The 27192-nt window shown below is 31.0% G+C and overlaps 2 protein-coding genes across 5 annotated transcripts; one reads left to right on the forward strand and one right to left on the reverse strand.

Moving 5' to 3' along the window:
- Positions 1-341: 341 nt before the first annotated feature.
- On the reverse strand, positions 342-26265 carry LOC125077552 (gamma-tubulin complex component 2-like). Of its 3 annotated transcripts, XM_047689475.1 has the most exons (17): positions 26135-26265; positions 25889-26056; positions 25657-25801; positions 25210-25396; positions 24743-25038; positions 24125-24253; positions 23509-23682; positions 23178-23355; positions 22773-23061; positions 22354-22469; positions 21907-22078; positions 20829-20997; positions 5366-5509; positions 4443-4520; positions 3823-3831; positions 2629-2792; positions 342-1627 (listed from the first exon to the last, which is right to left on the reverse strand). In XM_047689475.1, exons 1-17 carry the CDS (start codon positions 26203-26205, stop codon positions 1543-1545), a joined length of 2574 nt encoding a protein of 857 aa, XP_047545431.1. In that variant the 5' UTR covers positions 26206-26265; the 3' UTR covers positions 342-1542. The 3 variants fall into 3 exon arrangements, with proteins under 3 accessions (XP_047545431.1, XP_047545432.1, XP_047545433.1); XM_047689476.1 differs by lacking the exon at positions 3823-3831; XM_047689477.1 differs by lacking the exons at positions 3823-3831; positions 4443-4520.
- LOC125077550 (transient receptor potential cation channel protein painless) lies at positions 6753-19246 on the forward strand. 2 transcript variants are annotated; one of them, XM_047689474.1, is made up of 3 exons: positions 6753-6960; positions 16228-17274; positions 17311-19246. In XM_047689474.1, the coding sequence occupies exons 2-3, from the start codon at positions 16269-16271 to the stop codon at positions 19137-19139; spliced, it is 2835 nt and encodes a 944-aa protein (XP_047545430.1). In that variant the 5' UTR covers positions 6753-6960; positions 16228-16268; the 3' UTR covers positions 19140-19246. The 2 variants fall into 2 exon arrangements, with proteins under 2 accessions (XP_047545430.1, XP_047545429.1); XM_047689473.1 differs by having other exon boundaries at positions 16228-19246.
- Positions 26266-27192: the final 927 nt, after the last annotated feature.

Genomic DNA, 27192 nt, shown 5'->3' on the forward strand with positions numbered 1-27192 from the left:
TGGTTGAACTCTTACCGTTACTATCGGATTAGGAGCGTGAGGGAACAGAGTGCCCCTGTGTTTACGCAAACACTTGTGCACTATAAGATGTCTTGGCTGGTCTCCCTGGAAATTGACAGCCGTGCCTGAAATCGACGACAGAACATCATAATGCCTTATTTTTGCAGTCAGACAGGTTTTTCATCCATGATTGATTATCATGAATATCCATGGGCTGTACATACTTCTAGACTGAAGCGCATTTTCGATCAATCTTACTCATCATTGGTATACTTTTCAAAGTTTATAACTTAATTTATAGAAAGGACAATTTAAGGGTAATGAAAAACACATTAGTGTTAGTTATTTATTTGCTAAAATATTCTACGATACAAGATTTACATATGAAACAAACTTTTGTAAAAAAAAAAGCTAAAACAATGGGCTTAAAACATGTTAAAGAACTGCTTTTCTCAAGTGACAGCGATTGATAAAAAAAGATAAATAAACTTACAATAGAAGGAATTCATGTCGGACATTTTTATAACAAAATTGTACAAACAGTGGCAATAAAATTTTAATACACTGCACAGCCAATTTGAAATTGTTTCACTATGGAAGATTTACTTTCAAACACTTCACAACACGCATCACATTCACAACATTTACTTAACGTCTATCATGGCTTGATTGTATTATGGCAAGTATATTCAAAAACCTAAAATATTTATTGCATAGAGAGCAAAACTGAGATATTTCGTAATATTTGTTCCGAGATTCTACTTTATTAACTGCTATTTGATATCGATAGATAAAATCTAACGTAAGTATAGCATATTCAATAAAATACACTTTCATAGTCAAAATCGTATGTATCTTTAATGCTAATCTTGAAGATATGTGTTGACAGCCTAAAAGATTTTATACATGCACGACAAATTTACTTATAAAAATATTTGCGGCCGTGTAAATTTTTTAAAACATAAAAATTAGCAATGTATCTAGTTGGATATTTAATTACTTTTAAAATGTATACTGCACTTCAATCGGAATTTGGCATAAAAAAATAACGCATTGAGTATTTTAAGATTAATTTGTACTTGTATCAAGAGTACGTTTTCATCACAATTATACGGATGGATCTCTACTAATAATAATTGAGTGTTGCTATTGTGCCAATTTAAATATGTAAATATTAATATCGTGTAATTATTCGTAGGTGAGATTAACAATTCTAATACTGGTAACTATTAAAGCAAGCCGTTTTTAATATCTTAAAATTTTAGTTACAGCTTAATTTTTTTATTTTAATAATTAGGAAACGCATTGCAATATTATTTGGATTGAACTGATAGATATTTAAAAAAAGAATATTCGAACTACGTTTAATGTCTTATTAAGACGTTAAAATAATATGGCAAAATTAATTTTGTTACATGCAATAGCTAAAATATCTTTGAACATAAATTTTGATTGGTGTTCTTGTTATTGTTTAAGTCTTGGTATGAAATCGTTAACATCGTGTTACAAGAGTTAGACCGCGGTGACACGCGGCGCTGACCGCTAGGACTTCTTGTCCGCTTCGAGCAATTTGTCATCAGAGCAAAACTTCTCCAATTGTTTCACGTAGTATGTATTGAAGTTTAATCTGAAAATATTTTTTTAATTATAAAAACTATTTGAAATTGGAAAAAGTGTTTTTTAAAATACAATTAATATTATTCATTCATGTTTGCGGCGACATTAATCAGCAAAAAAAGTAAAGCCGATCATAATTGGCTATCGCTGGTCTCGGTGCTGCTTGGGAGTGCCAAGGCGTGAGGTAGAAATTCTTTTTAATTCTACTGGAGTGTAAATTTTACTACATTAGGTTTATATATTTTATGATAAAAAAAACTGACAATACCATGTTGTATTCGTGTTGTTAATTTTTTATTGGAATATTAAAATATATTGTTTCCAAAAGGTTCAAATGGTACCTATTTGAGAAGAGAACTACGAACTTAAGAAAGAGCACCGAGTCCTGTTTATAAGTCACAATTGAATATGAATAACTCAAGTATTGTATTGCAGTTCACATGGCTCTTGGCAACATAGATATACATTGAACCCGTCAAATAGAAGACAAAAACTGAAGCTGGTTCAATCCTAGACACGAGCCACTGAGTTTTTACATATGCGTATGCACCTACCAATCTGCATTGGCGCGGATACTCAAATCTGCTTTTTAGATGTGAGGCAGTTACCCAGCACAGTGGTACATTAATATTACTTTATTTAAATGTTATATATAATTATAGCTTTAACTTATGCTTCAACTTACTCTTCTAATGTTTCGAGTATAATTTTTCAATCTTTGTAAGACATATTCCATTTGTTTTATTCATATTCAGTCTTTTTTTATTTACATAGTTTTTTTAATGAAATAAAAAATAAACTAGCCATGTAAACCAAAACGTAAACTAAACTTAAGCAACTCTAGTTACAAATTTTGCCACCAGCTGGTGTCGTAGTTGTCAGAAACACATCTTGTAACTATCTCGTACGTCATATTTTTTTCAGTAACTTTATTTATACGACAACAGATGGCGCTGAATGCAGACGTAAATAATACAAGAATAACGAAATAACTTAATATTCCTAACATACCTTGCGGAAATATTGAGTAGTTTATTGGTGTTGTTGTCTCGAGCCATCCTTTCAATGTAGGCGAGCACTGAAAGCAATGCTGCGGTGAATCTCAACCCGTAGCGAGATACTGAACGCGAAAAAGAATCCGCTGAACCGCCAGTAGTAGTACCACAGTTCGCACCCTGCATTTAATACACAAACATTATTAAACTATATTATCTATTTAATTCTAATCAGGATTTATTTTTAAATCTGATAAAATTAAATACAATATAAATCAATGAAATCACTAATAACAAACTTTACTAGCTACCTGCTAGCAAATACTTGTATGTATAAAGGTTTTTGATAAATTAATTACATATTTAATTACATTACGTCAATTTCTAGGGTCCTGCTTTCATAAGTGGGTAATGATAATTACATATTACAAAAACGAATGGAACAAAATGATATTGTGCTTTTATTTAATTGACGTGAAAGACGTGTGATGATTTGTACTGTTAAAAACAAATATATAACTGTGACAATTTATTAGATGTATGATAAATGCTGTAAAAACATATATTTTATATCTCTCCACTAATAATAATTTAATACATAAAATTAAAATGTTTAAGGTAAATGTTTTAATAAATATTTATTTTTTATCATAAATATTAATTCCTCGTCATATTCATAGATCACAATTCATTGTGCTGTTTTCAGAAATACCATAAATGGGAAGTATTTTATATGTTTCTATGTATATATTATCCTTATTTACTTATTTCTTATATGTCTATGTTCGGCGAAACCGTAGTAAATAAAACAAATTAATTATATTTCACATGATGTCATTTGTTATTCACACGAAAACATCGAACTATTCCACAGGAATAAAAACTAGACTTCTTAATAAATATAAGAATATTATTATTTTTGTTTTTTTTTCATACGTTTAATTTCATTACTTAATATATCTTAACAACCAGTCCTGTTTAGATTTCACCAAGAAGGATTTCTTAACTAAGCTATATGGACAATCATAAAACTCGTCATACATAAATAAATTTGATAAAGATTTGTATCAATAATAATTCTGTGTAATATAATTTGCGAAAATTAATATTGAATGAAACATAAAATTTTTCAAAAACATTCAAAAACAAAATCCTAACGCTTATCTTTAAGAGCTAAGAAGCAAAGTCAGATAAAGTAAAATGGACTCACCGTGAAAGTCTAAAACAGAAAAGTCATGAAAAATAAGAGTAAATCCGTCATGATTCCGCTATAACACAAATACTACATGGAAGCATTATATACGATTATAATAAGTTAATATTGTCATTACTGAGTGATAATCATTTATATGTGAACATGGCCTATTGCTGCGGTTTAATGATTTCGAATATACGATATCTATCTTTATAGAGATATTAAGGTTAAAATCTAAAAAAAATAGATAGTTCTAAATAGAATAAAGGGATTTGTTTATACAAAGAATGTAAAATTTCTTATTTTTGAAATATAATTTTAATGTCAATTCCTTCGTGGTCTTTATTTTTTGAGATGGGTTCATACCACCATGTATGTATAAAGTAAAATATATCCCATTTTGCAGCTTCATAAAAAAACATACAGTCGGTTTTAAGAAATGGGAATTTGGGTCTCAAAGACCTGAATAACACGTGAAGTATAATATCTTGGTAAAATTACTTTTAAATACAAAAACATGTATTTTTTTATTTTAGACAGGCTCATGTTCACGGATATGATGTTATAGGTACGGTTACATCAGTGATCTAAGTACATAATTAGTGCGCATGTGATGTCTAATATTTGTGGTGTACCTCACTATAGTCAATATTGTCATACGTTGATCCAAGCATACTGTTAAGCTCTGCGTCCACGAAGTACTTGTGCATCTCCTTTTGCCAATTAACGTGTTTTGTTTGCGTTAAACAATACAAAATAAAATTAATTATTAAATCATATAAATCATACATAAGCAAGAGATAGAATTACAAATAAAATATTACTATATATTAAAATATATTTATTATAATAACCTGAGTAAATGCATCAGATATTTCTAAATACGAGTATATGCTTCTCTATATAAAAGCGTGGTTTGTCTTAAATAAGCGAACGGTAAGATCTCACGCTATTTTCTAAGGTTAATTAGGTAAAGTAAGGTAAGTAGGATTCTAAGGCTTTTGGTGGACAAACATCAATAGTGCTAATTATGTTTTACGCAATATTTCAAATATAGAGTATAATATAATTATTTTATATATTTCTCATACGTGAGATTAAGAGAGGATACCGAGACTTTTAGCACTGCTATACAACAATATATACTTATATTATACATGCGAAAGGAACTCTGTTTATGTGTCTGTTGCTCTTTAACGACCAAGCCACTGAACTGAATTTTAAGAAATTCGGTATTATGAACGAAGGCACAGGCGACAACTGGTAATCTATAGTTTAGAGTTTGTGTACGAAAAAATCGGCACCATTAAATATTTATCCCCAACCTTACTTAAATTATTTTGAGACACAATAAAATACTACGATTTTCTGCATCTATATTATGTAAATCGCATTGTTATATACTTAACGCTTAAAACACATTTTCTTTGTTATTCATAAAAGCTATAAAACATTATCAATTTATTGAAAACTTTAAATGCATTAGTGTTTCTATTTCTAAGTATTTACATATATAACGGCGGATTATCACAAGCATTATTTACTGAAAACTTCATACCTGCATGAAAGTACAAAACTGCACGCACACAAGGCACAGCGTGGTGACAGCTTTGAGCAGCTGCGGACTTGTCAGCATACAGTCCCCGAGACAGGACTCGAGGAAGTCGTTATGCCGCTCCAGTACCTCGTCTACGTTGTTCACCTGTAACATAAAAAATTAAATCTAAATAATATGTTATATAATTATATCGGAGTCGAGTATACTATAGTCTCCACACAGTCTATACGCTCATATAAACAATTGCCGTTGAAAATAATCAAAAATAATATTTGTATTTCAAGTACAGTTTTTATTTCGGTTTTTATCTTGTGAACAAAAATATTTTAGTAACTTTGTCATAATATTCTTTTGGTGGCTTCGTGCAAGCCCGTATGTGTAGATAATACATCATATTTTCTACCACCAAACAGCAATACATAGGATCTATGTATGTAAGTATGTATGTATGTTCCCGTTTGAATGGTAAATGAGCCAGTTAATGTTAAATTTCTTAAGTGACTACGCGTAACAATTTTATTTGTAAATTTTCAATAAAAGTGAAAGTAAATGATAATAATTTAGTTTTGATCATATTATGTTTTTTTTATAAATTTATTATAATTGAAAATACGTTCCGTTTTTGTGATAATTATATTAGAAAAAAATAAAAGTGTTTTTTTATTAATCACATGGTTCAACCACCTGTATTGGAGTGGCGTGGTGAAATAAGGTCCAATACTTCTCTTCAAAAAGAAGAAGTGGACGTTGCCCAGCAGCAGCATCTACAGACTATTACTGAGAATACATATCATCAATCTATAATTTGTATTCACCGGTACAAACAAACAAAAACATTTTCAAATTTTATATTAACATTTGGTTAATCTTTAAAGAATGAACAGATAACTAATGGTTTTTTGTACGAGGCATTACTGACTCAGATTTAGTTTGAATTCTTACCAGCCAAAATTAAAGTATTATTTTTATAAAGAAAACATTATCCAACCCCTAATAGTTATCTTTGTGTAACAATCAGCATTATCTACATAAAAACTATGAGTAATGTAACCTTGTGACGTACAATGAGATGAAAAGAAACGCCTACATCGGTCTACAAGGCGCTCCGCCCACTGCAAAAACTTAAGGTGATGGAAAGGTTAAAAAAACTTCCATTGGGAAATATAAACAATTATCAGAGTTTGAATTATAAAAAAAACTTTTGTTAGAATAAGGTATAAAAAAATGTATTTATATTAAAGCATGACCCAAACCATGGGTACACTCGCTATACATTCATTTTCAAACTTAACAAATGAATAAAACCATTAAGTTTCCATAACGAGGCATGGTCAATAGTTAGGTGATTCAATCGGTTTCGAATGCAGTACGATATGGTAGAGCAATATGAGCGGTAATTGAGTTTGCCAGTAGCGCAGGATCAGCAAGTCTCGCCTCCCACTCGCCTGCGCGCGCGCACCGCCTCATTCTAACATCGAGCTCGAGTTGCACGGTTGCGCAGAAGCTATGTAAACCAATAGCAGACAAAGCCAGTGAATAAGTGCTTGTGACTGTGTAAATAATTCAGTGATATCATTAATACTTTCCTAATTCAGGTTGGTTTAAAATTCTTTACCTAATTCGTTTCGTTAAACACCATATATCCCATAAGGGATGTTTGTAATTTATGTTGTGATTCAAGTTAATCGCAATTGCAATCGTCGACATGTTTTTTTTAAATCGAAGTCGAAATTTTATTTTAAATAATACACAATCCTTTACATCAAAATTGTTCTTAAAACATATTACATATTGTTAATGAATACATGTATATATATATATATATACACAAACGCATCAAAATAATTACAACTAAAACATCGTTTAAAAATTAGATAGCATTGTCAATAAAATATTATTACTAATCTTTAATTTATATCACATTGTAGGGACCTTAAATTAGCGCGTTTGCACTTTGCGTTGAGCGAATATATGCGTAAAAGTTTCACGATTTCGCAAGAAATATACGATTTAAAACAAAGTTTACCAAATTGGGCAATATAACAAACATATGTGGGTGTAAACATTGAACTGGGATATTAACATACGATGACTGAAGCCCTCGAACAAGGTCGACGAGACGAGGGTGACGTCATCATATTTATGATGATGCAGGACATACGGGTCGACGAGTAGATCTCGCGGGAAGTGTTATGGTAATTGATAAAGTGGGCTAACTTGTGCACACGATATAGTATAATAAACATTCAACGACATATCCGGCGTTAGTTAAACAAAAAAACGACGTTAAGTTTATATTTACGCATCTTATGTCCGAGAAGCTCAGTTATTAAACTGGTTAGCCTTAGCCTAGGTATGCTGGCTGATTGACTTACAATGAAGGAATGTTGGGTTAGGTTCATTTAATATCTATAGTATTAAATAATACTACTTGTGGTTTTGTGGTGGAAAATATATTTTATAAAGAAAAGAGTTAAAAGACATAATGAACTACATCTTTAGTTTTAGTCTAATTTGTATTTCATACACAATTATACTAAAACCGTATCGGCAGTATTATTGCTAAAAACGTGACACAGCGTTTAAATTGATAGAGATTAACGTTGATTAGATATTGATAAGATTGTAGAAGCACTACTTGAAGGAATCTATTCTCTAAATAGAACATACTTAATTATGTATGTATGTATAAATAATTATGAACATACGATTATTGAGTACATATATTAGGACTTCTTGGTTTGGCCTCCTCCCTCGAGCATTTTTATATGCACCGTATTATTTTAAGAATTATGCCATAAATTGTTTAAATTGTTATGCGATTGTGACAAATATCTTAATATAATTGCTAACAATTATATCAGAAGTAGACCATAAATTAATTTCTTGAAAATAACTATGCGGACAACATCAATCTTAAATATCATATTGGACAGGTCACAATACAAAAGTATTTCAATTAACTCGGTGAAAATAAATGACCTTTAAGCCCTAAAGGTACTGGTAACATAGCGATTCTGACAGGAGCGATTCGATTGCTTTTGAAAGTAATCAATCGATTCGTGCGATAATATTCGGACATACGATTTATGAAATAGGTTACTTGTTTCCCACGGCTTTCTTACGTGATCATCAAACCATCAGTTTGATTTGAAAATTATGTGTATAACGCGATTAAGTATTCAGTGTGACGAATGAATGGTTTTACTTGTAGAGATTGATTTACAAACGCAACCTTAGCTTCCGTGGTTTTATATTGTTTTATAAACAGTATCAAACATTCGCATTTGTATGAATGTCGAGTTATAATGCTCCACGGTATGCAAGACAGTGATGTGAAAGGAACTCGTTCGATTCTGAAATCTTGAGCTTTTACAACCCTTTATTATGTAATATTAGTAGTAGTTTATAACTTAGTTAAAAACAAATAGTAATTATTTGAATGCTGATTCCGCTAACTTATTTTCGTCTGAGATAAGTTAAGACTTGTTTGATTTTCTAAAGTCGTGGCTTAGGTTCGGTATAACTTTAACGTTTTGATATTTCATAAATTATTTTACATTTGTTTTAAGTCTGTGGACATACATTATTAGATATTTTTGCCTTACCGCGAATACCTGTCGCATTAATAACATTGATGGAACGATGACAACATTTCGCCCACATCGGCCAACAGACCAAATATGGAGCAGAGAATAATGCATAATACGCTCTCATTTGCTACTTGAATACAATATTCACTTCCGTAACAGAAACCAATAAACTGTTACCTATACAACCGAATTTGGCGACTGAGCTGTTATCACCTCACAGGTCACCAATTTCAATTGAAGGTTATTTCAAATGCCACGGTTGTATTTGGTTGTGTCAATTTTGAACATATTATCATTTGGTCAAAATTTAGAGTTTCCAAAAATGTACGGCTAAAATAAAGGTAATAATTTCAAAGAAATATGAGTAATAACTTCTATTTCGGACAGAATAAAAAGAAAAAAAATACTCATCATTGCTGGTCCGTAAAGCGATATTTCGAGCAAGTACAAAAACAATATAAAACTAAAACATACGAAGCGAGCAAATTCGTCGGGGGCCCGTCGTGCGTAACGACAGATGGAAAGTGTTTAGAGGCACTGGTATAAATGAACCAGTGATCTCTGTAAAAAACTGTTAATCAGAAAACGGGTGAATCCGCGTCTGTGCCGGTCCAGCGACTCAAAATAGAAACTCAAAACAACACAGTTTCACTCGCACTTCAGGATATCGTTAAAGAGCCGTCATTTACTTGATTTTTATGAGCTATTAGGCACTTTTATACGGGTATCCGATCGATCCAATGTACTTGCATCGTAATTACTGACATTGAATTAAAAAGTTAACATTTACGTGTTACGCGAAGTAATTCGTATGCGTAATTATTGACATTTCCTAAACAATTTGGTATATTTTATAAGAATGAATATTCATTTTGACAAGATCAAAAAAATAGCATTGATATAGTAAGTAGGGTAACAGGTATAGCGGAACACATTACTTCGTACTTAAGCTAAATTTCCTACGAAAGTGTTAAAAACTCGATTATATATTTAGGGCCTACGAAATTAAGTACAATGTTGACCAAAAATGTCCGACTCACTCGTCGGAACGCGAGTCTAAATTGAAATATCGTGTGCGGAACGGAAGGCTTTTACTGTTTAGTTGGTCAAGTGCCGGATGTGTGGCAACCATAACTAATTCTCTAGAGATTTTTAAATATATATATATGGTGAAGAATAGAGGAGATCTACATTACCATACCATAACATACTGCACGAGATGTTCTTTTTATGAGTATCCAAAAAACGTGACTAGAATAATGATATACATTTTTCTTTTCAGCAAACAATAGTATACATAGCGCTCGTAATCTTATTGGAGTAAATAAATCGGAGCCCGCATACTCTTCGCTTTAAAGAGGCTATCGGTGGTATCGGTAGACTGTTGTACACACACTTGTAACTACATAAACCCTACTTAAACAACTTAATACAATGCTATTAATTTATGTTACACGTGCTAAAGTATAGAAGTTCCTTTAGTTCCTTTAGTCCTCAAAGTTGATTTTACACTACGTAGGTACAAATTACTACCTATATTATTTTGATAAGAGATATTTAATTTAAATTGATCGATTGATCTTTGATCTTTTGACTGTAACAAATAGAAAGACGCACTTAATGAACTTGGACCAATAAAGATGAAAAATACGTCCAAATCTCATTGTCACTGATTACATTTTATGATTAACTTTAAGACTAAGGTAAGACTCACCGACCACTTATCGAATTGTGGATTAGGTCGATGCCAGATAAAGCTCGAGACATTTCGTTATGTTTGCACATAGTAATTGGAGTCATTCCACTAATACTCAATGGAAGAGCAGTCGGTTAGCAACATTAAAGGCTGTTCATAGAGTACAGCACAGTTATAATATTTTCACCTAAACTACCTAAAAACCGGTACGGTTTGCATTAATTACAAACCCGTTATGTTTATGAGATTTATATCTGTGATGTAAAGATTATTTATTTTTATGATGTAATTAATTTGAAATATTTTTAACTAACATATGTGGTATCTGTATCCTAAACATAAATAACGAGATGCCATCAAAACTACTTAACATATAAAAACATCAACAAGCAAATGTTATACGATACATTCCAAGCACATTCAGTATATTTGCTACGGTTCTAAAAACATTACAACTAGCAACTCGTCCCGGCTTCACACGGGTAAAATAAGGGTCTACCTACAACTTTTGGATTGAATAATAAAAAAATAACAAAATGTTTATTTTTTTGCTAGTTGCAATACCCTCACTTTTTTGATGAAAACCTAGTGTAGTTTATAAGATCTAAGCGTACAGGCGGAAAGCTATTTTGTATCCTATTCTAATAATGTGCAGTTTATATTGATTTATATTTGGAATTAAAATTACGAATTCGGCAAAAAACATACAATATAAAGATACATTTTAATACCTAATGTACATATTATTTCTTTAAGCGAGATTACGTATTCACGCCTTCATGTAGTTGAGCGTCTTAGCAAAAGTTAAAAAAAGGAAGCATAAAATAATTTACATTACATAATTAAGATTTCGGTATAGTAATAAAATATTGTGGTAATCATGATATGCGGGTCGCAAACGTGTAGACAAAACAAGATAAAACTTAATAATGTGTAACAGCAACGGAAGTCGGTAATGATGATGTCCGGTCGATCATTATCACCGAACTCAGTAAAAGTGTTCTAGAAACTTATTTAATAACACTAATGTTTTCCCAAAAGAATATTGGCTATCGCGGCCAATCACAAACACACGTCAAGAAAACATTTAATTCAAAGGTGTGTCAATATTACAATCCGACTCAGTCAGATCAGTAGTAGGAATAAAGGCTTTACATTCTTTTCGAGTAACTTCTTAATGCTGAATTCAAAACTGTTATTGAAAATTTCTTTACGGATAAAAATCTAATGACTTTCATTGAATTTAAATTTTATGGGATTTGTATCGAGACTTAGACTTACATATGGTTTAAGTCTCCAGTACAGAATATTGAAAAACTCCTAGAGGCTATAATATAAAGATATCAAATATTTGTAATGTAATACATTACAAATTACGAGGAGATTATCATAACGGATATATCAGTATCCACTAAAAATAACGTAACATCATTTAAGAATTCATAAAATGCAAAACATATAGCGAGCTAACATAGCAACTTAGGTTCGAAAATACAATACGTGCGTCGTCATATATTGAAAATAAACAATAGTTCAAAAGCAAAATATATAACTACCGCTAATATAGGAATCCGTGTTCCCATGAATCAAATATGTTTATATTTTAAATAAACAAGCCGCAAACAAGAGGCGATAGGATTTGCTGACAGACAAACGGTAGAACTGTAAGAGTGTTCATGGTATAACATTCAAATAGGAAATCTAAGACACAAAAAATCGCTGAAAACCACTTTATTGTTTAGAAATCTAAATATGGTTTATATGTAATGTTAACGTTTACAATTTAAAAAGCAAAATAAACGGTAAAAATACTCTCATATATTTTAAAGTAAATTGCTAGCACTTAAATTGAACATTGATGATATCAGTAATATGTTCAATAGTTCATACATAAGTAATTTATGGGAGGAATTAATATTTATGTATGTACCATATTTTATCCACGGGCGGCATGACTTTTAAAGAGAGAAAGATAAGACATCAATACGCAGCTTCCTTGGAGTGGAGACCTTGACATGAATAAAGGTTCATATGAAAATAAGCCCTTTGTCTGTGGAGCCTGAATATTTATTGTGTAAAATTACCATGGACTTTTGGCCTTTGAAGATACTATTTGAAGTATATTATTGAAGGAAATAGGTTAAAACTCCTTTACACTGAACTATGTAATTTAAAAAAAAAGCTTGACTAATGTGCCCAAGTATTTTTAGAGATGTGTACAAATTTAAGATGGAATAAAAGCCGTAAGACACGCCTCCGGACATCTTGAAATAGCCATTATCATTATTGGTCTAAATGTCAAGGGTCGCTTAAGGTATATACTTATGTTGTCATTTAAAATTATAGTCACCGAATAACATTTCAGTCAATTCTTTGCCCTCTTTATTCACGTTATATTACATTTTAATTTTAAAATTGTCTCTCTAAAGAGCTTATGTGCATATAATTGTGAAATAATTGTGTCAAAATATTGTGTGTATTTATGTACGATGTTCATAGACTTTCTTTCTTCTCGCATATTTTGAATAATTATTATGCTATTGATGCGGTTTTATTAAATGGCAGTGAGATTAGTAGTAGTATTCATGTTAAAAAAATTAAGTTAATAATGTGTCAGACGAGGCAATATTTATTTTTTTATTCAGGCGGAAGATATTGTGTTATAAATTATAATTTTATGATTGTGATATTTCAGATAATTTATTTTAGTATTTATTTATTAGAGTTAATGAAATACCTTAAGAAATAGATGATCTTTTGAAAAAGGTTTTACTTTAAGATATTTTTAAGATTTTGGTACAAAAAAAAAGAGAAAATATGTAAACAATGGTAATGATGTAAACAAATTTTAATAGACATAAAAGCATTACAAGTCATTCTATTTAATAAAGTAGAATTAAGAATAAAAAGTAAAGATTCCTACATCGAAAAATGTTAATGTTATGTTGCTAAGGTATTTACGATTCGAAACAGCGTCGGACAATGGGATCATCGGACATCTGAAAGCGGACACAAGTACATTGTTGTTCTCGTAAACATGTGCAGTATCTCATGCTTCACCGTTCCGTTGACTGATCAGAGAATTTACGTAATTGGTAATAATAATTTTCCACTATGAATAATTAAAAACAAATACAGATAGATTGATTTCATTTAAGCAGAGCTATATGGGCTTAAGTCCTTATTCAGATACATATAAGTTTAAGTATACCTACATTCAAAATTGGAATAGTCAAGGATCAAATCTAAGATTTACATATTTCATGTGTTATGTTAATTAATATACCTTTATTTAATACCATACTATCCTACTAACTATTCATACCCACATGACTTTTACTTCTAAAATACTTTAATTACTCTTACTTTGATTGGAATTGGCTCCAGCACCAATATTTATTGAATCTGGTTTATTTTTTATAAGATTATATCGAAAGTTAATTAAATTATTAACTTAGTATTACTGACTTGAAGTCCCAGTTGCTCATTGCGTTGAGAGTATTTTATAGTACTTGCTTATGCTACCTTAAACGTTATGTCCTATACTTTGAAAAATCACATAAACTCGTGGATTACCGACTTCTCGAACTATGAAAGCGAAGGTATAAAAGTGCACTATAATACCCCCTGCGGTACCATATTCTTGATTTATTTGACCAACGGTATTTTCTATGATGACAATTAATATTTATATTCTAACCAACGCGCACATAATATGAATAGTGCTAATACGTTTGCTTTTGACTTTAGTTATTAAAAAGAGGAATCTGTTATTCTTTACAAAAAAATTAAATACTTGGGCTTAATTACATGTTAAAATATTTTACATAATTATGCCATAGTAACAGAATTCAAGGCGAGGTTTAGTCATGGTGTATTAACGAAAGAGCATAAGACAAATATTTCACCTACTAAGCCCAGACTTAGCAAATAAAACTACCTCATACTAATATACCATTACGCGATACAACTTTAAGCTAAAATAATTCAAATATTTACGTGTCATTTTATAATAAAGAAGTGCAAATATTATTATGATAATATTTTATATGATTATATTTTAATTTATATGGAATTACGCTCAAACTAAAACTTTCAATAAAAAAAAATAATCACCAAAAAATCGGCTAACAAACAGCCAACACACAGCCACCTAAAACTGTAATTGTTATTCTGTCTGTATTATTATTTAGTAATAGATTTAAAATATTTATACATTTATTTATCTCGCGCGAGATGAATAAGAATCTATAGTTAATTCCAATCGAAGAACGAATTAAGATAAATAAACCTTAGATTTACGTATTTCATTCGATTGGTTAAATTGGGCACTACAGACAGTCCTTGATTAATATGTAAATATTTATAAAAAACACTATTCCACTAAAACACTTTAATTTTATATGCAATTTTCCGATATTAGCTTCGTCGACGTTCGAAATGCAATTTTTTCGAAAATTCATTTTTAATATCAGAGACAATTCTAGCTCCACCAATAGTATCGCGTCAAATCAATGTCAAATATTGTTTATTAGGTTTTTTGCTTCTTATGGTTGGAATAGACTAAATCAATTATATCGAAATAAATCTATTGCCCGTAAAGTTCGCAATCGACAGGATTTTTTCCACGTCCGGCGTCTTCAACATATCGTCATATTCCGATTTATTAAGATGCGCTCCATTAATAGATAGAAACTGTATGAACACTCATTCTATAGTTTTTGAGTTTATTGCAAATTTAATAATATAAAAAAAACATAAGTTTAAGTTACAATTTAATCAAATAAAAGATCTATTTTGGATAGGCTTTAAAGTAAGAAAAGGTTTGTGTTCACATTTAAATCACAAGTAACATAATGGTGAGTGCAAATGGGAGCAATTACTTGATACTAGTAAGCGGTCGGCGCGTGCTATACGAGAATAGCATTAATTTTATGGCATTGGGTGAAATTTTGAATAATTGCACCTTCATTATACACGCCGGCCTATATTATAGGAGCTCATTAAAGAACATGATGAAATTGACCTTATTCGTTTTTTTTAGGTAATTAACGGCTTACTATGCCGACTATTGTATAAGATTTTATTGCCATTTCATATTTTGATATAAAGTATCAAATAAATGATAAAAGTATCAAAACAATATAGTAGAACCCAAATAATATTACACATTATTAAGAATACAGTCTAGATGTTTCTATTTAGTTATCTAAGCTTTCTTTTGTGAGTTAACTTTGAGCTTAAACCGGTATCTTGTTATTTCAAAGATTAACACGTAGCTAACGGCTCATTTACACCGATCATTTTACATTCACACGAATGTTTAAGCTGCCATTTAACATTTTTAATCAAATTGACAACTACAATATACGTTTAATGTTAGAAATTTCAGTTACGTAAAAACACTATTTACAAGGAGTAAATAAACATGATTGTGACCAATTGTTAATTGTAACTAATTGTTCAATTGCAGTAATTAGTGGCTTCAATTTAATAATAATAGTATCTAAATGTTTTCTTTTATAAGAAAATTGGTTGACCTAAATAAGGGACGAAATCTTTTCACTTCACAGATGCCAGTGTGTTATAAGACATCACACGGGACAGCTACAAGATGAACGCCAACCGCCTGTCGCGAGGTGGTTCTCTCTTCGGAAGTGATCCTGAAGTGCAAATAAGAACAGCGCTTCGAAATAATGACTTCGCAACGTTTAAGAAGCTTGTTAGCTACGGAGCTGTGGATCTTGAACATGTTTATCAATATCCTGACTATAAAAACTGTCTTGAATTGGCCATATCAGAACCTAATAGAGTTGAATTTGTGAAACTATTGTTACAACATGAAGTTCAAGTTAACAAAATAAATGAAACACACGGAGCAGCTCCAATACATTTTGCTGTAGAAAACGGTAATGTTGAAGCGTTATCAATACTTTTAGAAGATGATAGAATTGATGTGAACATCAAATCAAAGGGAAATACTGCATTGCTTATGGCAATAAAAAAAATACAAGATTTAGATGACGACCGTGAACGTGAGTTAGATTTGTATGAAGAAATGATTGAAAAATTACTTAAAGCTGGTTGCAATGCTAATGCTCCCGACTTAAGAGGCGTTACACCTGTTTATTCGGCCGCCAAACAAGGCCTTGAGAGAGTTGTTACATATATTTTAGATTATTCTAAAGACACAATTGACTTGGATACTTATAAAGATATTAGAGGCCGAACAGCCAGGTATTATTTGCAAGAAGCTTTTCCTCATCTTCTACCAAAATTTAATTCTATGTCCGAAAGTGAAGATGTTATAGATGTGGATAAATTATTCTATTATTTAAATAGACACGAAGAGGATAACTTTATCAGAGATTTCTCAAAACTTGTTAAAAAGGACGAACATCAATCTATGTTAGCTGCTAATAACGGTTCGAATACAATGTTACAATTAGCAGTCGATAAAGGCTTTGAAAAGGTTGTATTATTATTACTTAATTCTGGAGCAGATCCAAATGACACGTGCGCAAGCAATACTAATCGACCGGTAGCTTTAGCTTGTCGCAATGGATATTCTAAAATACTCAAAATGTTTGTCGACAATGAGTCTACTAAGTTTGATACTGACAGTATCAATCAAGACAGTATCAAACAAAGTAGACTCGATAGCGAATCTCTTATACAAATAACAGTAAAAGGTATGCGATCAGCTTTAAATAGTCCAAAAGTTGATTTCAACGGCTGTCTACATTTATTATTAACGCATCCTAAAATCAACATAAATATCAATCACCAAGATATAAAAGATAATACAGCTTTACATTATGCTGCAAGGAATGGGGACAGCGATACTGTGTTAGAGTTACTTAGAAAGGGAGCTTGTGTCGGATTACATAATAAGTTCAATGAGCCACCTTTAGCTGATATAAATGCTAAAACTCTTGAGACATACTTAGACGAATGTATTACGACAAACAGCCAACGACCCAGCGATGATGATTACGAGATCCATATTAAATACAGTTTCCTTGTATATCCCAATAACTCTTTAGAGAACGAGGTATGTAAAGTACCTTTAATGGATAACTCAAACAATAACAATAACACACCGAAAAAATATGACGCTATATTAGCTCCTGAAACAGAAGCACTATTGTACATGACCAGAAATGAGGATTTACGTCCACTTCTTAAGCATCCAGTAATTACTAGTTTTCTATATTTAAAATGGCAACGAATAAGCAGTCTGTTTTATGCAAACATAACGTTTTACTCACTTTTGTGGTTATGTTTAGTTCTATATATTATTTTAGGATACCGAACCGAAAAACAACAGTTTAATTCATATGAAGCTTTAAACGTAGTGACCCATATCGGAGCTATTATTGGCTTAATTCTTTTGATTATCAGAGAATTATTTCAATTTTTGGTTTCTCCTACAAGATATTTACAAAGTATTGAAAATTGGATGGAAATTGCATTAATTTTCGTAACAGCTTGGATTGTTTGTTATGATTCAGCGCAAGAATCCACAAAACAACAGTTGTCTGCAGTTGCTATTCTATTATCGTCAGCCGAGCTCGTTTTGCTCATTGGCCAATTCCCAACTTTATCAACAAATATTGTAATGTTACGGACTGTTTCGTGGAATTTCTTCAAGTTTTTGCTTTGGTATTGCATTCTGATTATAGCATTCGCTCTGAGTTTTTACACATTGTTTCGAAAAGATCAAGAAGACGAGGAACAAATACCACCGAATCCTAACAAAAATGGCGAAGAAGAAGAAGAGGAAGACTTCTTTGAAGACCCTGGACGCTCGCTATTCAAAACTATTGTTATGTTGACAGGAGAATTCGACGCTGGATCTATTAAATTTAGTACATTCCCAGTGACAAGTCACGTCATTTTTATTGTATTTGTTTTTATGATACCTATAGTGCTATTCAATTTGCTAAATGGTTTAGCCGTTAGTGATACTCAAGAGATAAGAGCGAACGCTGAGTTGGTAGGACATGTATCTCGAGTAAGACTCATATCTTATTTCGAAAGTGTTCTGATTGGTAAAATATACACAAAACCTATGAAATGCTGGTCATGGCTACCATTATATTTACAAGATCTGAATATTATTAAGCCACAAATGCTCTGTATTAAGCCTTTTGCGAGAAGAATAAGTTTATTTCCTTTCTTTTTGCCGAAATATCGAATCATTGTAAAACCTAACCAAGATAATAGAATAGAAATTCCTCACGCGGAACCACTTGGTAAATACGGAGATGATTATGAAGACATCGAAAGCGGAAAATGTTGTTTTGAACGATGCCAGGCTTATAGATTGGACAGAAAAATTGTTAAAAAAGCAAAGGTTGTTATAAATAAGAAGACCTATGTATCTGATTTCGATGACATAAAGAACAAGCTTGCTCAATATGAAACAAAAATTGTAAGCCTTGAAAATACGTTAAAAAAGGTTTTACTAAAGTTAGAATAAACTTCATTTATTCCATTATTTTACTTTAAATGTACTAATTTAAGTTTGTTCTTCTCGAAGATTATTATTTATGTAAATCTTAGTTATTTTTTGCTTTATATTTAAGATGAAGCCTATGAATTTTATATATCTATGATGTTTTAAGTTTTATAATATATTTAACGATACTCAAAATAAACTATTTGAAAAAATTTCGTATTTTTTTTTGACATATTAATGGTAAATATTTTTTTAAAAGGTGTCTAATTACTTTATCTTGAATGTAGGCAATTTAGCTGTAAAAAATAATAGCTACAGTAGTCATTTTTAATTCTGATATCAAACAAAAAACACTATATTATACAAGAGAGTGAATATATTGACTTATTACATATTGACTTTTATTTATATTCCCATATTTAGATTCTTAAATTCTCTAGAATTAATTAGATATTTATGCCCTGAGATAAAATGGTATATAATCCAAATATATTTATATCCTGAGTTCGTAAAGTATAATTATTATTATTATTTCTAGAGATGCTAACAGGCCAAGTCGAATTGCTTAAATCATTTTAAGTATAACTCTCTCCGCCTGTATTATGTATGTATATTCATATATCTTGTACTTTTTTTCCTGTAGATTTGTATAAATGAATCTTTTGTGTTTAGGTGAATCCCAAGGTAGTTCAGATTGGACCCGGGAGGATTCAAGGATTTTAGGATATATAAATAAAATAAAAAATAATATTTCACTCATACCTACGCTTGGTGTGCCTTAACCGTTATTCGCCTGATTTTGAACTGTATTATCTTTGTTTTTTTTATATAAAAAATACATTAAAAAAATATGCAACAAAAACATTTTGTAGCGAGCCCACGTCAGTAATGAAACTTTAAAATATTTCAGATTATTCAAAATCATACTACATATAATTATAAGTCTCATACTAATAGTATGATTATATATATATATATCGGATAATTAATGATTGTAATCCTTTGATATTATTGTGGTGTACGATTATTGAATCAATGAATACAGTGATTAGACGATATTAAATACCTTTTATTTTATGAATATCTCCATTGCACGCCCACATAGTCTTACAAATGTCGGATCAATCCCCGAACCCAACTGTTCGGCATCCTGCTTCTCCGACATATATATATATATATATATATATATATATATAGTTAAAATGGTTTTTTGGATTGCATGATGGCGTCGTTCGATTAACCGATGTCACTCACGACCATCTTAACGGAGACTAGCCAACTACAGGCGGCGTCAACGCTAGCAGGTGAAAGTGCAAACCTGTCTGCACAATCACAGGTCGTTACCTCAACAGAGATGTTCTCTGTTCTCTTAATTTTGGGGCGGCACGAATGGGAAGAATACAGGCGCGGGACCAACGCTTTTATGTGCTTTCCAGGGGGCGGCAGTGTAAGCGTTAGATAGCATCCAAACTTCGGGGTGTTACTGATAAATTATATTGAGAAGAACACCTCTCTAAGCCGATTTGATGATAGATTAACTCGACGTGGGGGCTGAACCTGCGATTTAAGCGCCAACAGTCTTACAGACTAATCACTAAAGTAACGAAGCAGTCAATGATTTCAGCACATTTATAATGATTGAAGCATTCCAGACATACTAATAATAGATTTAAAATGTTAAGATGTTTCTTTAGAGTTAAACTGACTGACCTTGTCGAGGCTCTGTATGAGCTGGCACCAGGAGGGCTCGATGACCTCGACGCACATGTAGTACTGCAGGTGCTGCACGCAGCTCAGCATGCGCTGGCGCAGCGCGAAGGCGTCCGCGTACAGCCGCGCCTCCGAGAAGCGCTTCACCACCTTGTTGTACAGCCACACCCTGGGCGCCATTCACGCATTACTTACTCACTCACTCACTGATATCAATCGCTCGTCTTTGCGCTCGGCGCAGTCTATCATAACACTGCATGAATAATTATTGACAACTTTTACGGCCTATGGTTTTTCTAATAACTTGTTTTCCCGCCATAACAATATTGTTTGAGGGATTTGCATGCTTGATGATATTATTGCGCTCTTAAGGCGGATATATTTTTTAATTTATAGTTGAAAACTAGACGAGACGAATGGACAAGTGATAGAAAGATTTACAGTGTAAGGTAGCACCGCCTGCCATAAACTTGCTACCATAAGTAACCATTTATTAATTTATTGACGGTGTGAAAAACAATTACACTGGCTCAGCAATAAATAAAATATTTCTCTTTCGCGGCAGAATAACTAGTAAGTGGGTGGTACCAACATAGACAAGCTTGCACACTAGTAGGAAAAACTTTGGATATCTATTTACTACTTGTACCAAAAAAGATTCTATAAATTCAACATCACTCTATTTTTATCCATTAACCAAGTTGTACACTTAAGTGACATAATTGTTATTCTAGATTGCCTTTAATTCTAATACTATAAGATTCATCAACTATATACATACAACTACATATACATATATGGCCATAGAGCTTAAATATTAAGTGCTTTTAAATAATCATTGTAAGAAAAATGCTTACAAAACAACCTCTTTCGAATGCAATGGGAGTACGAAAACATCCCCAATTTAAACATTTAGACCAACAAACAACACTTATAGCTAATATAAATATTTGTCACGATAAGGAATTAAAACTCGTGACCATTTGCACAGCAACAAGCAGTAACCACTTTCATACGACCGCAGTGCTCTAGGGCTGTCATAGATATAGTAAGATTACATTGACCCATGTTAACTGACCTGCAAAGCAATCTTTCCACATGCTTGCAATAGAAGAGGTGTCTGAATATCATCTGATAGCATGCTATGGCCTTGTGGTTCAATATAAGTGACACCGGCCACTTCACTTCCATTCCAAACGAAAATGTTTCAATTCCAGTCAGTGGTAGACAGTCCTTATTTTGTTTGTACTCTGCAAAACATACATAACATTACACAAGTATTTATTTAGTTTAATTCGTATACATATTACTTTAACATGGAATAAAATTAAACTGTTTAATAATGATAGTCATCTCAAAACATAAATTAATTATGATTAATACTTAATATTATTATGGAGTATAAACACCAACAGTTCATGTAGTGGTAAAAATAAATTACTTACTTTAATACTTTAACTTTATGGAATGAACCAAACATTTTCAAGTCCTTTAAAAAATGTTATATTAATTATAAACTACTAACCTTTCTCCTCTTCCGTTTCAATTGACAATATTTTAAACATTTGGAACTGTAAGTCATAAGGAAGCAGTTCCACTCTCATGTCTTCATTATAAGGATCATGACTTGCCGCAGACAGCCTGGAATATATTAAGTAAAAAGGTTACACATTTTAATTTGACTATTTAAGAGGTATATATTATTTACCTATATTATAAAAAATAATCAATGCTTGATTATAAACTTTTTGATCTAAATAAATGAGTTTATATAAATCATATGTAAGATCGGTTTTCAAAGAAGCAGGCTTTGGAAACAAATTGCTGCGGGCTCTCAAACCAATTGGTGAAAAGTAAACTACTGAGTATCTTTTCACGTTGTAGAACATGGGAATTCTAAAAAAAAGTTGGAATATAAAAAGAATTGGAATACTGTAAATTTACCTTAAACATAATCCCAAAAGTGACTCAAGTTTCGATGGTATAATGTCATCAATTTTCTTCGATAGCTCTTGTTCTGTAGCGTCCAAGAATTGTACTATAAAATCTCCTTGACTCATTAAGAAATAATTCTTAACAGATTTCAATCTACCCATCAAATCATATTCCTTCAATAATAATTCCAATAAGGACTTGCTCGCAAATGCATATGCTTTTTGAATTATAGCACCATAGTTTTGCTCTCTAAGGGAATATTTTATTTCCTCAGTGTTTGATTTTGTTATTGATTTACCTGGTAAATCAAAATGAGGTAAAAATTAAAGAAGTTGTTATTATTTACAAAATTACATAGAATTATTTTTATGTAATTAAACAAAATTTTAATAAATAAATATGTTAAAACTGTACCACATTGACTGATGACATTTAAATATTTCCCAGTACGAAGTATAATGTCAGCAAATTTGTCCAGGAATTTTGGTACTCTATCTCTTTGAACACTGTAGCGTTTCTCCCAGTAATCAGCAGAATAATCAACAGGTAACTCTTCTTTGTTTATCAATTCATTGTCTTCTATCATAAACTCCTAGAAAACAATATATATTAGGAATCATTTCTACATACATACTAATAAAGGCTGAATGAAAGAAAATTAAAAACATTCTTAAGATTTCTATAAAGAGGATTTTAATAAATATTAATACATTTTTATTACTGTGATTTTTAGCAGTTATCATACCTGGAAAGGATCGACAATAGTACCCTTGTGTATCCATTGATCTAAGATACTAAGATAAGGCCGACAGGAGCGCTCAGTGAGGAATAAAGATATTTCTTGTGCACGAGCATCTCCCATCAAGGTATTTGTCTTTTCATGAAGCACAGTTAACACTGCCCCCCCTCTTAGTTCACTCTGAAATTTCTAACTATGTACACATATAACCTTTTTAGCATTACTTCTGACTTGATATTGCTTAACATATACTTTTGTAATATAAGTTATTAATTTTTTAAGATTAAATGTTGAAATTGGTAATTAACAAAAACATTCTAAACATTCATTTATTTTAAAGATGTCTTACAATTTAAAGTACATTTAAAACTAAGCTTTATAATTAATGTTACTGCAGGTCAGTCAGAAGTTGACTAAGTACACACTATAAATGATGAAATATTGAAATACTAAATTGCTCGAGCAATTACATACATTTTCTTTAGTTCAAATGTAGTAATTTTTTTTAATTTAGTCAACAGTTATAAGTATGGGCACATACTTAAGTATTGAAAAATAACAGCAAATTTTTAATGAAAATATTTCGAAAGTATTTAAAAAATAATTGAATCTCACTGATTACCTTTCCAATGCTGGTAACAATAGCTGCCAAAACCTGCATAGTGTGCATAGTAGGCAGTACAAAGTACCAAAGTTTCTGTAATGTCAAGTTTGTTGACAAATGTTCTGTCTCCAGTTGTGCTATCATTGTCTGAAACATTGATTTTTTATAGCAATTTATGTTTTGATAATACATTATGGTATATTAGCTTTGGTAGATAGTTCGCATTCGGCATTATATGGGTTGAAATTATTCAACCCAATGATTGTTATGTAGACCATTACGTCTACATAACAATCATCATTATTCAGCCAATTTATATAACAACTTAATTAATTATATACCTAAACCTTCCTCATAAAATCCATTAATGAAAAGTCTTTTAATTGTTTTAACAAATTATGAAACAATTACAAAATTTGTGGAGATAAGTATTGTGATATATCTAATATAATAATCAAAATTATCGGCAGACATTGTCTTGCTTAGTTATGTATTATACATACTTTTATGAATAGTGCCACATCTTCAGGTGTATAAGTCTTATGTATATTGCTTTAGTAACCTTTTTTATTTATCTATGCAAAAAATCTCCCTTTTTATTAATATAGAATATCAAAATATATAATGACAACTTACATAATAATCCTTTAACAAAACTTCAATAGCAGCCACTAAAGCATGTAAAACTTGCCCAGACCACATATTACAGTGTTCTATAAATCTCCGCACTATGGAGTAGTTTGATGCTAATGGTAACATCTGCTGCACTATTTGTTTAAGAGCATCATCTAAGTCATCTGATATTATGAAGGTACGGGGATCATATGTGTCTTTTGCTGGTTTTGGAACAATAAAATTACCAGAGATACCAGAGAAAACATACAAAAGCTCATCTATTATTATATTCTCTTGAGATGTGACAGGAATCCCAGCTACAATAATAATCAACAATTAGTCCCAATAATCAAACAAAAAAACCATTTTTCTTATATATCAATCAATTTAAAACTAAAGTTTAAGAAAGTTTTATATAATATTTTGTTTCTAATTACTTTCATAGAATACATTATTGTTAAAAGTATTACTTATTTCATTGTACTTACATAAAGATAATGTTATTGGTAGTGATTCTTTGGGAAAGTCCCAAGACATAGCAGGATGATCTTTTTGCCAATTTGGCAAATCAAGACTATTATACCAGTTTGGACGCAGCTTAGACTCCTTCTCTTCAAATGACTTCATGACTAATTTTTTACTTTCATCGACAGCTTTAAGTAATTTGTCCTTTATCTATAACATATTATCGCTGTATGTGAGTCTTCCAATTTTAAAATTAATGATATATCAAAAGAATCTTTTTTTAAAACTTTAATAAGGTAATGTATGCCAATTTTTACAATTATACTGTGTATATGAAATGAAAATTTCTAATAAATTATTTATTGATAATATTTTGATTTATCAACTAAATCTTACTATCTTGTTATAGTATGCTTTCAACAAAACTTTGCTTTAGCAGTTCTCATACAAACTTTCTTAAAACATCTCACCTGTGGCACATCTTCTTTGGTGATCTGATGTTTGTTATCACCTAGGACAGGTTTTGGAGCTACTTTTGGCTTAGATATTCGAGATTTCTTTTCATCACAAACCAATTTATAAAATAGTAATACAAGATCCGACAAGTTATCAGTGCTGAGAAAAATACGTATTTTTTTTTAATTGTTGATTCGACATAACTAAGTTAATATTTATAAATTATAACAAAACAATAGAACATACTTGCGATTTTTTAATTCCTCATACTTTTTTAAAAATACTTTTGCGTTACATGCCTTTAGTGCTAATCTTTGTGCGTATTCATTCACTTGTTTTGAAGAGAGATTACTATTCCCATAATTGGGATCGTTTTGAATATAGTCTAATACCGTATCTGCTTCTAAATTACATCTGAAATTGAATTAATTGAGCGTGATAAACAAGCGTAATTACAACCAAGTATTTTCAATTATGCTTTTTAAAAATTACCCCAAAGCGTCAAGAAGCTCCTTTATGGTGCTTTGCATCTTATCTTTAGGTATAATACAATTTTGAAACATTTATTATAAAAACTGAACAAAAATACCTATACGCTTCATTTATATTTTTTTTGACAGTTCAGATGGCATTATTGACAGTTATCATAACAATTTCAAAGAAACGTATACGTTTCAATATACGCAATTTTAGTACGATAGAATTTGCTTCGTTTTATATTATTTTACTAGCTTTTTGACATAATATATAGCTTATTAAAATAAATTTAAAATATGATTTAAAATTTATTTAGTAAATGGTCGATTATATAAAATAGTCTTCATACATAACACTAGATGGCGTTAAATTGTTCAACTAAAAACTTACTCGTTCATTGCATGAAATTTGAATTGAAATATTATCAAAATTTAATAGAATGTATGTACTATATAATAATTATGTTCAAACAAATATAACTATTATATAGAAATTATATAAGTATTGTGTTATTTGCTTGAGTTGGACTTTAGATAATTTAAAAAAAAACAATAATTTATAATTAATATTATAACTACAAGATTACATAGTATTTGTAGATATATTGTTATGTCGAACTAATATAATAATATCAGCATGAAAGTGTTTAAATTATTATATAATCTAATTTCACTTTCTTGAGAGTCTACATTCTGAACCGTGGTGGTAAATCTACATCCAATTTTGTCCTGAAAATGACCATTCAAGACTGTTTGTTACATGTTTACTTGGTAGTAAGGCTTTGTGCAAGCCCATCTGGGTGGGTGGTACCCAGATGGGCTTGCACTCATCAGAAATTCTACCGCCAAACAACAGTACTGAATATAGTTGTGTTCCGGTTTGAAAGGTGAGTGCGCCAGTGTAACTACAGGCACAAGGGGCTTACAGCGCCATTGTCTATGGGCGGTGGTGACTACTTACCATCAGGTGGCCCATTTGCTCGTCCTACCTATATCATAAAAAAAGGATATTTGTCGTTAGGCAGTAGGCAACTACTCTCAACGTCCGTTACACGTCCTCCGTGTATTTCATGT

The sequence above is a fragment of the Vanessa atalanta genome, chromosome 4, assembly GCF_905147765.1.
Source record: "Vanessa atalanta chromosome 4, ilVanAtal1.2, whole genome shotgun sequence".
NCBI classification, from domain to species: Eukaryota; Metazoa; Arthropoda; class Insecta; order Lepidoptera; family Nymphalidae; genus Vanessa; species Vanessa atalanta.

Coding starts and splice junctions, on each gene's coding strand:
- LOC125077550 (XM_047689473.1), top strand. CDS start 16,269: ATGAACGCCAACCGCCTGTCGCGAGGTGGTTCTCTCTTCGGAAGTGAT.
- LOC125077552 (XM_047689475.1), bottom strand. CDS start 26,205: ATGTTTCAAAATTGTATTATACCTAAAGATAAGATGCAAAGCACCATA. Junction 26,057..26,134: donor GAGCTTCTTGACGCTTTGGG/GTAATTTTTAAA, acceptor ATTCAATTTCAG/ATGTAATTTAGAAGCAGATA. Junction 25,802..25,888: donor GAGGAATTAAAAAATCGCAA/GTATGTTCTATT, acceptor TATTTTTCTCAG/CACTGATAACTTGTCGGATC.